Genomic DNA, 12,012 nt, shown 5'->3' with positions numbered 1-12,012 from the left:
AAGAACCAAAAAAAGGGAAAGAGGGAAAAAAAGAGAATGGAAGAAAGAGGGAAAAGAAATGGCAGCTGCAGCACAGTACATTTGTATTGTAAAGTGTAGCAAGCTCTCTCCGTGACGTTATCATGTCCATTTGACACACTCGCATACTCTCGTGCATATTGTTCAATTACCCATTTCAGCCTTCATGGATAAGCATGAGCCTATTACAAGCCATTGATCGCCACACATTGTGATCTATCCAGGTAAAGAAAAGGTGGGATTACATTACACGGCTTGTGCTAGTTGTGCCACACGGACGTACATAAACAAAGGGTATGATGGTGCGTATACTACATTGTTGGTAAATGGGAGTTGGGGGAAAAGCTGAACCTTGACCTGTGATGAAAAACACAATATCTCTTGTCGTCTCTTTGCATGAGATAAATGAATACTCTTAAAGCCATGAGGATGTCTGTGGGTTATGTATAGTATGTAGAAAGGATTGAGCAGGGTCTCTGGTTATGGACGTATATGGGCATCACAGACGTGTATTGATCTACTCCCCCATTACATCCCTTGGTGTTCCCCTTATACACTCTCCCCTTTTTATCAAACCCCCGATCCCCAGATAATTGGTATTGGCTGCAGTAAACAAGGAAAAGCTTGATCTATGGTTTGAGATTAAGGTGATGAAAAGCTATAGTATCCTTGGAAACATGCACATCATCACAAGGTATATGCAATAGACTGCAAGCCTGGCTCTTTGTGTATGGTTTATGATAAATGCCGATCTTTTTAAGATCTCCTTTCTTCGAAACAAGGAGAGGTTTAATAACAACCATTTCCTTTGAACGATCGACCAATACTTTCTCCTTGCACACGGCAGCAGTTTTTTGCGTACCAGTGACACAGATAAAGTGTGTCTATCTTTTGATTTGCAAAAAGAGATAAACCACACCGTAACTTTGTCTTATCGCATGTGTCTTTTATACTTTGGTGCAACTATCCTATGTACATAGGCTGTGACGAGATGCCAATCGACCGACAAAGCTGCATGAATAGTCCGCACCTTAATCATCCCTTCCCATGTGTGCTTAAGAAAAAGATGAAGGTGGATAATAGGTGATACGGCTGTTACCAAGCCCCTTGACTGAGGCGGTGTAGTAAGGACCATAAGGAATCCATTGGATGTAATTTTACCATACAACAGTGAGACACGGACCATTTGACAGAAGCAATCGAAAATCCACTCAAGATGCAAGTGGGGATGTTTTTGTCGCCTGATGTCGACTGGGTCAAAAGCGGTGTAACAGCCCATCATGCTTGGTTTCAGATCAATGATGGATGAAGGTGTTTTATTACTCAATAGTGGAAGATGTACAGATTGGTAATAGGTGTATTCTATGTAATGGACATGACTCTATGGTCTCCAAGCGTTGTTACATGACTCGATGATGGGATTATGAATGTTGGTGTGAATGAGACATGTCTGTATGGATCTCCGGGTAAGGTTGTACAAAGAAACGGGCCGTTCGGGCGGATGTGACCACTTCGAGCTGTATTTATATGAGAGAGCGCGTCCCTGGACAACTCAGCCTTTTCCACCTTTCTGAATAGCACAGAGTACGGTCATCATGGCTCTCATTTCTTTGGTTGCGTCGATGCTGCCAACGCTCGCCGTTTATGGTGCTCTTGCCATTGGTGTCTTCTTCGCCATTCATATCCTTTCACAATTGGTAAGTCCAGGGATGATGAAGTGGGTAGAAAAAAATAGCCAGGGGGAAACTGATAATGGAGTCGTCTGTGCATGCCATTAGATCTTGCCCAAGGATCCTCGGCAACCACCCAACGTATTCTCATGGATTCCTTTCATGGGTAACGCTGTTACCTTTGGCATGTAAGTTACATCATCAAGGTTGCCGCCTTTTTTTTGTCTTTGATAGCTGACATGATTTTCATCAGCAACCCCATCAAGTTTTTGAGAGATTGTCAAGCCAAGTATGGCGATGTCTTCACTTTTTACATGGTCGGCAAGCGTGTTACAGTTTGCTTGGGAGCCGATGGCAACCAATTTGTCTTCAACGCAAAGCAAAACCTCTCCTCGGCAGCTGAAGCTTATAATGACATGACCAAGTATGTCTTTGGACGTGAAGTTGTCTATGATGCCCCTCACAGTGTGTTCATGGAGCAAAAGAGGTAAGAAGAATGAAAAGGAAATATGGATTTATGGATGGGATCTTTAATCATATGTCAATGATCCTTTAGGTTTATCAAGGCTGGTCTCAGCTCGGAGCATTTCCGCCAACATGTGCCTTTGATTGTGGAGGAGACAAAGAACTTTTTTGAAAAGATGCAAAAGCCCACCGGATCATTCGATGCTTATTCGACCTTCAGCAAGCTCATTATCTGCACAGCTTCTCGTTGCTTGATGGGCAAGGAAATCCGTTCGCGTCTCGATGATGGTGTTGCCAAACTCTATTATGATCTCGATCAAGGTTTCCAGCCAATCAACTTTATGTTCCCTAATTTGCCACTCCCCTCCTACCGTCGCCGTGATGAAGCCTGCCAAAAGATGGCTGATCTCTACTCCAGCATTATTCAACGACGCAAGGATGAGAATGACAATGTAATTATCCACTATACGAGTTTGGCTACGTACGTGCGTGTGTTCTCATTCCTTTTCATAGAGCAATGCTGATCTTTTGCAAGCTTTGATGGATGCTACTTATAAGGATGGTACCCAGTTGCCTGATAAGCACATTGCTGGTATGATGATTGCTGTTCTCTTTGGTGGTCAACACACTTCGGCTACTACTTCCGCTTGGACTATTCTCGAATTGGCCAACCAGCCTGAGTTGATCAAGGCATTGCGTCAAGAAATGGTTGAGAAGCTTGGCTCTCTCAAGGCTGAACTCACCTTTGACAACCTCAAGGAATTGACTCTATTGGAAAACGTTGTGCGTGAAACCCTTCGTCTTCATCCACCAATCTTCCAAATGATGCGCAAGGTGACAGCCGAGAAGATCGTGTTTGAAAAGTATGGTTATGAAATCCCCAAGGGCAACTTCCTTTGTGCTGCACCTGGTGTCACTCAAATTGACAAGCAATACTTTAACGAGCCCGAGTCTTACAACCCCTATCGTTGGATTGAAAAGTCGGATCCTGTTCATCAATTGGAAGTCGGCGACGACGCTAACGCTGATTATGGATTTGGTGCTGTGGGTATTTCTTCCAAGAACCCCTTCCTTCCTTTTGGTGCTGGTCGTCATCGTTGCATTGGTGAACAATTTGGTTATCTTCAACTTAAGACTGTCATTGCCACCTTTATCAGCACATTCGATTTCGAACTCGAGGAACCCGGTGTCCCCAAGCCAGACTATACTTCCATGGTCGTTGTTCCCCAACATCCTGCTAACGTCAAGTTCACTTGGAGAGAGTAGATTTCCTTGTTTTATATTTCCTCCCCTTTCCTATTAACTCCCCTATCTCAAAGTTCACTTTTCACCTTATTGCTTTCCTCTGTCTTTCTAAGTACATCCTAATTAATACAAAGTTGTATCTTTCACCAATAAACAAACACTGATTATTCTTTCAAAGTACCACCGTTCATAACATGAATGACTTTGATTTCATGCATCTTCCGGTCCGCGGCTGAAGAAGGATGTTGTGTTACCACTATGAGCAGCTTTACTTTTATGCTGTTGTCAAATCAATCTCTTTGGTTCTCCTTGATCCAATAGAAATAAAGATACATCAACGTACATAGTATTACCTGTACATGTCTCACTTTTTGCTATTAGCATTGGCAAATCTTGTATTCCCCAATCGTGTGTAATCCTTGTTGCAGCGAAGATAAGCCATTGGATAATGGGAATGGAACATAGACGATCCTAATAATAACATAGAGTAGTATATGGACACGTGTATTCAACCGTTTCTGAAAACACGGTGTAGCCACACACATTGCACAGCTCCAACATCCTATAAGAATACCAATTCATGCATGATTCAAGAATCATAGCGACGTAGTAGAATAAGCCATTTTGCCCGTCATTTTAGTTAACCACGTTTGAAGGCCCCTTCGAGGATGAACATCCGATAAAGCAAAAAAAGATGACCGCTCTCTATGTGCAGCTCTATAGTTACACGGAATTGAAAAGGAGGGACAACATTGCTAGACTTTGTCCAACATGATTTACGCTTACAGTGGCTGCGCCCACGCTATGTATGAGATTGGAATGGCAGTAATCAAACCCCATTTTGCTACAGTGCAAGTGTAACCGGTAAAGCTGAGAAGGTGTTCCTATATATCAACATCCATATGGGGGAGGGGAGAATATAAGCTTTGGATTGAATTGAAGCACAGGAGTGGAGATGCTTGTGTGTGTGTTTGTGTGTGTATGTGTGTGTACCTGTAAAAGATCATCGTGTTCCCTGGCAACCGGTGTAACATGGTAACAGAGATTCTTTTCAATTGCCTCTTGGTTGGACCGATATACATCTTTCTTTTTCTTTTTTCTTTTACTTTTATCCCATAGCGTATCTCGATGCGCATCAACAAAGGATTGCTTGCACACGCAATCTTGCCAGCATGGCTTATTACCGTATCCGCCGAGTCACATCCTAATCAATATGCAGGAGGTTGTTATCTTGCGACAAAAGAAACAACGTGTATTTTCGAAACGAACAAAGCTAATAGTGAAATTAACATCATATAGGCTGCGCCCTCGTATCAAAAAAGATTTATTGCTATGGCGGCACGAGTACAGCTACCGGCTTTTTCGAGTACCAGCCAAATGCCAACTTTTATTCCCTCGATGTCACGGGACCTGTGCGAAGAGTTGAAAATGCGACATCCTGGCAACGAGTAACAGCTGTGGGTGATACTCGCCCTACCGTCAACATGTGGTTTGGGATGGCTGCTCTTCCAGATCAAGATACTTTTGTGATGACAGGCGGGGTTGGCTATGCAAACGGGAACGCTTTGGGTAACCCAGCATTGATGTATAACACAACCAGCAGTTCATGGTCTGCTATCACCTCGCAGCCATTTGAGCAAACGTACGTTGATTTTATTCACATAACAATTTCTCTTAAGCTAATATTGACCAATGTTAACAGGCAAATGAACACGCTAGTGGCTGATGTACAAAGAAAAGATCGCTATTTCATCTACGGCGGTAGAAGGTTTGGATCTCCTACATATCATTATGACAGCTGGCTCATGGCTTACCTTGCATTAATCTACAAACAGAGACCATGATACCGGATACACCAATGTCAGCGAATCTGAGACATACGTTACGATACCCAAATTCCTTTCCACGAATGACCTTCAAGTAAGATTTACTATATTAATAATGCTTTTCTTCCTATGCTGCATATTAATGCAAGGAATGTTAGTGGTCGGTTGCCACTGAACAAGTCGTAAGTGGACGTATTCGACATGCTGGTGTTCAAGGAAAAGATGGTCGATTTTACTTTTTCGGTGGCGAGTATTCAAGCTCGCAATACAATGAGACAACGAATTACACCAGCTATGGCCTAACAGAAGTCGACATGTCCCAAGTTCTCATTTACGATGAAACTAAAGGCTGGGAGGCCGTGCAAACGACATCAGGTTCAGTTCCCAGCCAACGATGGCACCCAACAGCAACCTTGTGTGAGTTGAATGAAGCTGACACCGCTTTGATGAATGATCATTAACAATCTTTTAACAGTGAGCAATGGAAACATCCTTGTATATGGTGGTGCTCAAAGTAAGTGGTAACCAATTTTATGCATACCATTCTTGCTCAATGCCTTTTATTAGCTGCTGTGAGAGTGGGGGACAACAATTACTACCATCTTGAACCTGTGGATGATACGGCATACGTTCTCAACACCGATACGATGACATGGTCTGATATCTCGTCAGCTATTCAACCAAAAGAAGGCGGTGACCCTCTTGATAAACAGCAATATCGTCGTTACGGCCATTCAGGTACATGAGCAAATGAAATGATTTGATCCTGTAGCAATGCTTAACAATGACCTTCCTATGTAGCTGTGCTGGTTGGCGATGATAGTCTTTTCATTATGTTTGGCAAATCTACCAACGGCAGTTTTGCTGATGGCTTTTTGATATTGAACACCACAAGTTGGGTAATCTCTGATTACTATCCTGGATTGAATGCTGCTGCTGGTAGCTCAGACGGCACCGACACCGATGACGATGATGATGATGATGCTGCCACAGGGGGTGATGGTGGTGGTGGATTAAGTGGTGGAGCCATTGCCGGTGTTGTGGTTGGCGTCGTTGTTGGCGTAAGTTGTATAGCTATCACCATGCATCGTATGAGACTAACTATGGGGTATAGGTTGGGTTGATTGCTGGTGCTGTTGCCTTTTTATTCATCCGTCGACGTCGCGATTCTGGCCAACCTGGAGAATCAGCCAAAGAAGCACCGCTTTCAGGTAAGAAGCGTCCTTGGGTTTTTATGATTTATGGATCATTGGTGTTTATCAACGTTTGCTGTGGACATTGTAGAATGGAAAGATAGCCATCATGATAACAATGGTAATAACTCATTATCTGATGACAACTCTTTAAAAGGAGGCCTTGCTGCTACATCACCGGGTTCTCCCGCTCCTCCATATTCCCCGGTGACTACCAAACCTGATAGCGTACCACGGCTTACATTGGCTCCCGTGAAACCTGATGGTGCTTAAAGAGCAATGATGTATCGTATTATTATTACTACAATCTACCTACATTATCATTAATGGATGCATAAGCTTGAACGTCGCATGTATCATCATAAAAATTGGATGGGCGCCCTTCGCCTTTGTTACCCAAATATAGTCTTTGGGGTATCTTTTATACTTGTATGGTCGAGACCCTTCTTAACAACGACATAACAATGACCCAATTAACAATGCCCACTTTGCGTATGGTTGCATAGCAACCGTAACCTGGCAATGCTCCACACTTTGCTTAACAACCAAGGCGAGCATAGCCTGTAGATTCTTTCAAGGCAATTTGTTAAGGGAAAAAACTGTGCATATATTACAATGTAGCAATAGCAATTACAAGTTATGGATATAATACATCTACTGTGATTCGCCATCATCGACGAAAAGCTCATGTGCTGATGAGATAAGATACTCCATTAATGCGTTGGTGTAGCTCATGTCTAAAAGTTCACGTGATGAATCTTCGCCTCGAATCAGTGTAGGCGCAAAGACGAGTGCCAGATTCTTGCTTGTCATTCGATTTTCTCGGCTGTATTTGCTGACACTATAGACAACTACAATGAGCAACATGATTCTCGTAACAATGAGCAATGCGGTGGATACATACCGTTGAAGATGCTCAAGAAGCATTTTAAGGGTATCATAGTTTGTCTTTGGCAATTGAGACAAGAGCTCAAGGAATTTATCTGTTTTCTCGGGTCCTGCTGCCAATGCTTAAAAAAAAAGTAGGCGATTAGAGACATCATCGAGAAATTGGCATCATGACATGTATACTTACAGACGGCATCGATAAAGTTGGTGTACAATTCAAATGTCAAAGGAGGATTGGGAAGCTCACGGAAATACTGCTTGAGTACGCTGGTCACCGAACAAATATCATTGTATTCATCCTCATCTACGAGATCCACATCTTCGCCTTGATCAAATGCCACTTGAATAGCTCGCATTTGAGCAGCACCACCCGATTTCCGATAGATGCCTTCATAATCCATGCCACGTGCTTCGACGGCTTCAATGCACTTTTGCACAATCAATGGAACTGAACGGCCTTCTTGCGCTGCTTGTGCACCAAGATCATTGCCAAACATGCTCATCACCTTGGGTGTGTCGGTATCCGATAGTGGGCTTGTGAGCTCTAATGAATTTCCTCCCGACGAAAAGCATAGCTGAGGCGCGTGGCTCAAGCATTTACCATGGATCGACAATCCACATCCTATCATAACAACAACGCGTCAACAAAAGATAAAGAAAAGAAACTTGAAAAGCCATCCTACATACCTTGACATCGATATTCGGAGAGACCCCACATCTTTTCAAAGCAGATACCACATTTGACAGGTCGAATAAAAGCCGTGGGTTGGAATGAATGGGAGCCTTGCAATACGCTTGTTTGAGATTGTTTGGAGCCTTGTCGTACTTCACGACGTGGTGGGTATTCGCTCATAAGGCTATTGGTGCTGACACTGGCATTTTGCATTGAATACAAGCCGCCGCCACTATTGGAAACATCGGTCTTGGATTTGTTGCCGAATCGACCAAACATGTTGCTTGGGCTCTTTTTCATCTTGAAGAGCTTTGGAGCTTGTGTGCCATTGAAGCTGTCACGTGATGCAACGGTGCGTACATCACTGCTGATATCGGATGATTTGCGTTCCATGGGTGATGGTGGTGATGCTGCTGCTGCTGATCGAGAATCGGTTGATGTGGATGGATAAAGAAATGATGTTCCAGCCATCACTGCAGCTGCTTCTCGTTCTCGTTCACCCACACGTCGTGACAAGTCATTGTTCATTGTTGTCAACTCGGCATTTTGGGAATGCAAAATGACCATCTCACTGATAATGTCCTCACGAAGCTGAGATAGGCCCTTGGTCTCGGTTTGCAATCCATCCCGTTCAGCTGTCAATGACTTGATTTCTGCCAAGAGTGCCTTTTGTTGAGTTTGCAAATGTGAAGTGGCCGAGCTGCATAATACAAATCATCACCATGTCAACAACATGCATCCTAATAGGTAGCTTCTTTTTTTGGAGGATCATTTACCTTTCAAGTCCAGCTTGCTTTTGCTTGGCCATGTTGGCAATATCAGCAGATAACACATCGCGGTATTCCTTCAGCTGTTTGCACACTTCATCCAATTCCATACGTGTCTTTGACATTCGCTCGATTTCTTCCTTGTTGAGAGGAGAGTAGCTGTTGGTTTTACCACTCAATGCTGTGATTTGTTGCTGTAGTTGTAGAATGGTGTATTCATGTTGCTGTCGAATGGTCACCTCCTTTGCAAAGTCTTCCTTGGCTCTTGCAAATTCATCCAAGGCTCTTTTGCTTGCTTCCTACAAATGATATTATCAATATCGGGAATGTGGGGTGGTTTCATGGGGGATGAAAAGACGTACCTTGATCTTATTGAAATTGGTGCTCAGCTCAGATACCTTTGCATTGGATGCCTTCAATTCAGCCTGTAACTTGGAGACCGATGGTTTATCATTGGATAAGTTTTTCTCGGAAGAACTGGAGTCCACAGATCGCAGCGATAACATGCTGGTGCTCGATTTAAGACCACGCGTGGGAGGTTGTGGGAAATCATTCCACGTGCTGTTGCCATGGTTGTTGCTACTATTACTACTACTGCCAAGTGTAGCTTGCCGCAATGAGGATGATAAGAGCTCTGTTGCTTTGCTGAATTTGGCAGAGGCACCTGATGCCAAACTTTTGCTTGGTTTGGTCTTGAGTTGTCTACGTTGCTGCTGTTGTTGTTGTAGCTGTTGCTCTGAAGGCTTGTTGATATCGACAGCCAAGTTGGCACCGAGCGATTTTGTCAAGTTGAGTAGATCGGAGGAGTCATTGTCGAAGAATGAGAGGTTCAATGAGGGGACGTCGTTTTGAGATGGGTCTGGTTTAAGGGTTGTATCACTGAAAAGATTTCCCTTGGGGAGAGCACCAGCATCATTTAAACCATAAATGCTATCTGAGGAAGGGGATTGTGTCAAGGAAACGGCTGAGCTGTTTGCTGATGGGATGGAAGAAAGACGACTTGAATAATTTGGTGCTGGTGATGCAGTACCCGACGAAGGTGGGGAAGTAGTAGTGAATGATGCTTTTTGGTTGGGCATTGGACGACCGTGTCGAGAGGGAGGATACGCGGCAAAGGTATTGCTGCTATTGGATTTGTTGTTGGATATCTCGACAGAGCTACTACGTGATCGATTAGGAGTAGGTGGTTGTTGTTGATGTTGTTGTTGTTGTGGACGTTGTTGATTATCTGGGGAGAAAGGAGGACGATGTTGGTCTTGGCGTGAAGATGTACGAGGCAAAGAGTCTTCGCTCTGGCTGCGGACTTGGATATTATTGTTATCGGCGCCGTTTTCTCGTACCAATGCCTGCTGTATCTTGAGATAGTCCGATGCTATTTGTGAATCAAGCATCCGACTTAGACGTGATGGTGATGATGAGGATGGAGAAGGAAGCTATCATTAAATCAATTAATGAGTGATCCATAGAATCGGAACCCTTTTTAGCGCCATTTTTATTTACCACATGTCGATCCCTGCTTTCACCCTGGCGTCGTTCCTTTTCTTCTCTCCGCCGTTGCCGTTGAGCTCGTCGGTATTCATTGCAAGGAGTGCAATAGATACCCTTCATGCAAACAATGCTTATAAGCACATGAAGCTAATATACATAGGAAGCATCATCACTTACCTTGCTTGTTTGAGTGAATACAAGATCTTCAATTCTCCTTTTACATGACACACATTTGAAACAATTGGCGTGATACGCTTCTTCGCCTATAATAATCATGATCCAGGCACAACATCATCATCATCATAGTTAGATCACAAATTTATTATACTCTCACCCCACCTCCCACACACACACACAAACTTACCAGTCATCACCGCTTCATCTCGAATTGTTTGTTTACATGCAACACACACATATGAGCAATTCTCACACACAGGGCGACCATCTGCCAATAGCAATAGCTTGGATGTGCAATCCACAGGGAGAGAACACTTTGCACACGTGAAGCTGATCAATGACAGCACGTTAGAGACCATTCTCATACGTAAACAATAAACGCAGCACTTACCAGTCGAAATGAAAGAGAGCATCACCGAATGCGATCACCGATCCTTCCTCGATGGGATTCCTACAACCAATACAGAGCGGAGGTTGGGGGTCTTGAGTGGGTGGTGGTGGTGGTGCTGGTTGGTGTTGATGATGATGTTGTTGTTGTACTGTGGCCATGGTATTATTGGCAAGAGCGCGCTCAAGATGAAAAGGAGTGAGGGTAAATTGATACAAAAGGACCCAGTTATGATAACGGGATAAAGGAAAGTAAAAGGGAAAAGGGGAGAGAAAGAGTAAAGTAATATGGGCAATAGAACTAAAAGGTTACCACCGCTTACAATCTTTAATTCACGCTTGTGAGACCAAGATGAGCGTCCGTGCAACTTGAAATCAAAGCCGTTGGTCCAAATCAGGAAGGCTTGCTGATGCTTTTCATGTTGGAAACAACACGTTCATCCCCCGCCTGTAGCATGTTTGCATGTTCCATTCTCAACATTTATACTCTTTCTAACATGCATCTCGTTTCTAATTTTACTGGGCCCGGACCATCATCCATTTACTGTGTCGTTGTTGTTGTTGCTTGTTGCTTGTTTACAATTCCCCTCCTATTACCTTTCGCTTCTCTCTCTCTCTCTCTCCCCCCTCCTTCTTGTTACAGTATCATCATCCATGTCCGAATGATATAACTGGGACAACACCACCACCATCATCATCATCTTAAGGGTGCTCACTCAGGGCTAGATTCCATCTCCATGGTCCTTTATAGATTCTCTTTCCTCCCCCTTGTGATCAATTACACGTTTTCTTCATATCATGGGCAATTCTAATCCAAGAGACTCAATTTACACTCTTCAAAGTTATTCATAAAGCCGACATTATAGATAACAAATCACGTAAGCACCATCACCACTTTTATCTCAAACTCCTCCCAGTCTTCCATAACCTTCATCGTACATTTCATATATCGATGCATTTCACTATCTCCAATTTGTCATACGTAATCAATTGTAGGGATTCACTATTGGTCAAAGTCGAAGTGGCAATGTATACACAGGTTGCATGGATTAAAGTAAAGACTCTGTGTATAATACCTAACTACTGCACGTCTCGTCGTATCCATTCTTCCTTAGTGACCCAAGTACACGTAAACAACATCCTTCATCTCCTTGACGATATCAATGGCAACATTGGAGGAATTTATTGACTTGCTATGAAAACAAAAGACGTTTT

General features: G+C 43.4%; 3 protein-coding genes across 3 annotated transcripts; 2 read left to right on the top strand and 1 right to left on the bottom strand.

Annotated features, from left to right (window-relative positions):
• Positions 1 to 1,613: 1,613 nt before the first annotated feature.
• O0I10_003565 (lanosterol 14-alpha demethylase) lies at positions 1,614 to 3,419 on the top strand (the record flags this gene model as incomplete). The annotated part of the gene is made up of 5 exons (XM_058483634.1): positions 1,614 to 1,715; positions 1,797 to 1,876; positions 1,942 to 2,175; positions 2,245 to 2,605; positions 2,667 to 3,419. 5 exons carry the CDS (start codon positions 1,614 to 1,616, stop codon positions 3,417 to 3,419), a joined length of 1,530 nt encoding a protein of 509 aa, XP_058345432.1.
• A 1,107-nt stretch (positions 3,420 to 4,526) lies between these two features.
• Positions 4,527 to 6,690, top strand: O0I10_003564 (uncharacterized protein; the record flags this gene model as incomplete). Its single annotated transcript, XM_058483633.1, has 10 exons — positions 4,527 to 4,620; positions 4,698 to 5,040; positions 5,101 to 5,166; positions 5,234 to 5,318; positions 5,383 to 5,641; positions 5,700 to 5,738; positions 5,792 to 5,962; positions 6,026 to 6,285; positions 6,339 to 6,435; positions 6,509 to 6,690. 10 exons carry the CDS (start codon positions 4,527 to 4,529, stop codon positions 6,688 to 6,690), a joined length of 1,596 nt encoding a protein of 531 aa, XP_058345431.1.
• Positions 6,691 to 7,071: 381 nt separating this feature from the next.
• Positions 7,072 to 10,959, bottom strand: O0I10_003563 (uncharacterized protein; the record flags this gene model as incomplete). The annotated part of the gene is made up of 10 exons (XM_058483632.1): positions 7,072 to 7,258; positions 7,322 to 7,427; positions 7,493 to 7,927; positions 7,993 to 8,678; positions 8,755 to 9,044; positions 9,108 to 10,178; positions 10,246 to 10,347; positions 10,411 to 10,496; positions 10,598 to 10,740; positions 10,802 to 10,959. The coding sequence occupies 10 exons, from the start codon at positions 10,957 to 10,959 to the stop codon at positions 7,072 to 7,074; spliced, it is 3,264 nt and encodes a 1,087-aa protein (XP_058345430.1).
• Between the last annotated feature and the right edge of the window lie 1,053 nt (positions 10,960 to 12,012).

Source organism: Lichtheimia ornata (genome assembly GCF_029851405.1).
Source record: "Lichtheimia ornata isolate CBS 291.66 chromosome Unknown scaffold00012, whole genome shotgun sequence".
Classification (NCBI taxonomy): domain Eukaryota; kingdom Fungi; phylum Mucoromycota; class Mucoromycetes; order Mucorales; family Lichtheimiaceae; genus Lichtheimia; species Lichtheimia ornata.
Note: the sequence above shows the minus strand (reverse complement) of the source record. Positions and strands in the feature narration are given on the sequence as shown.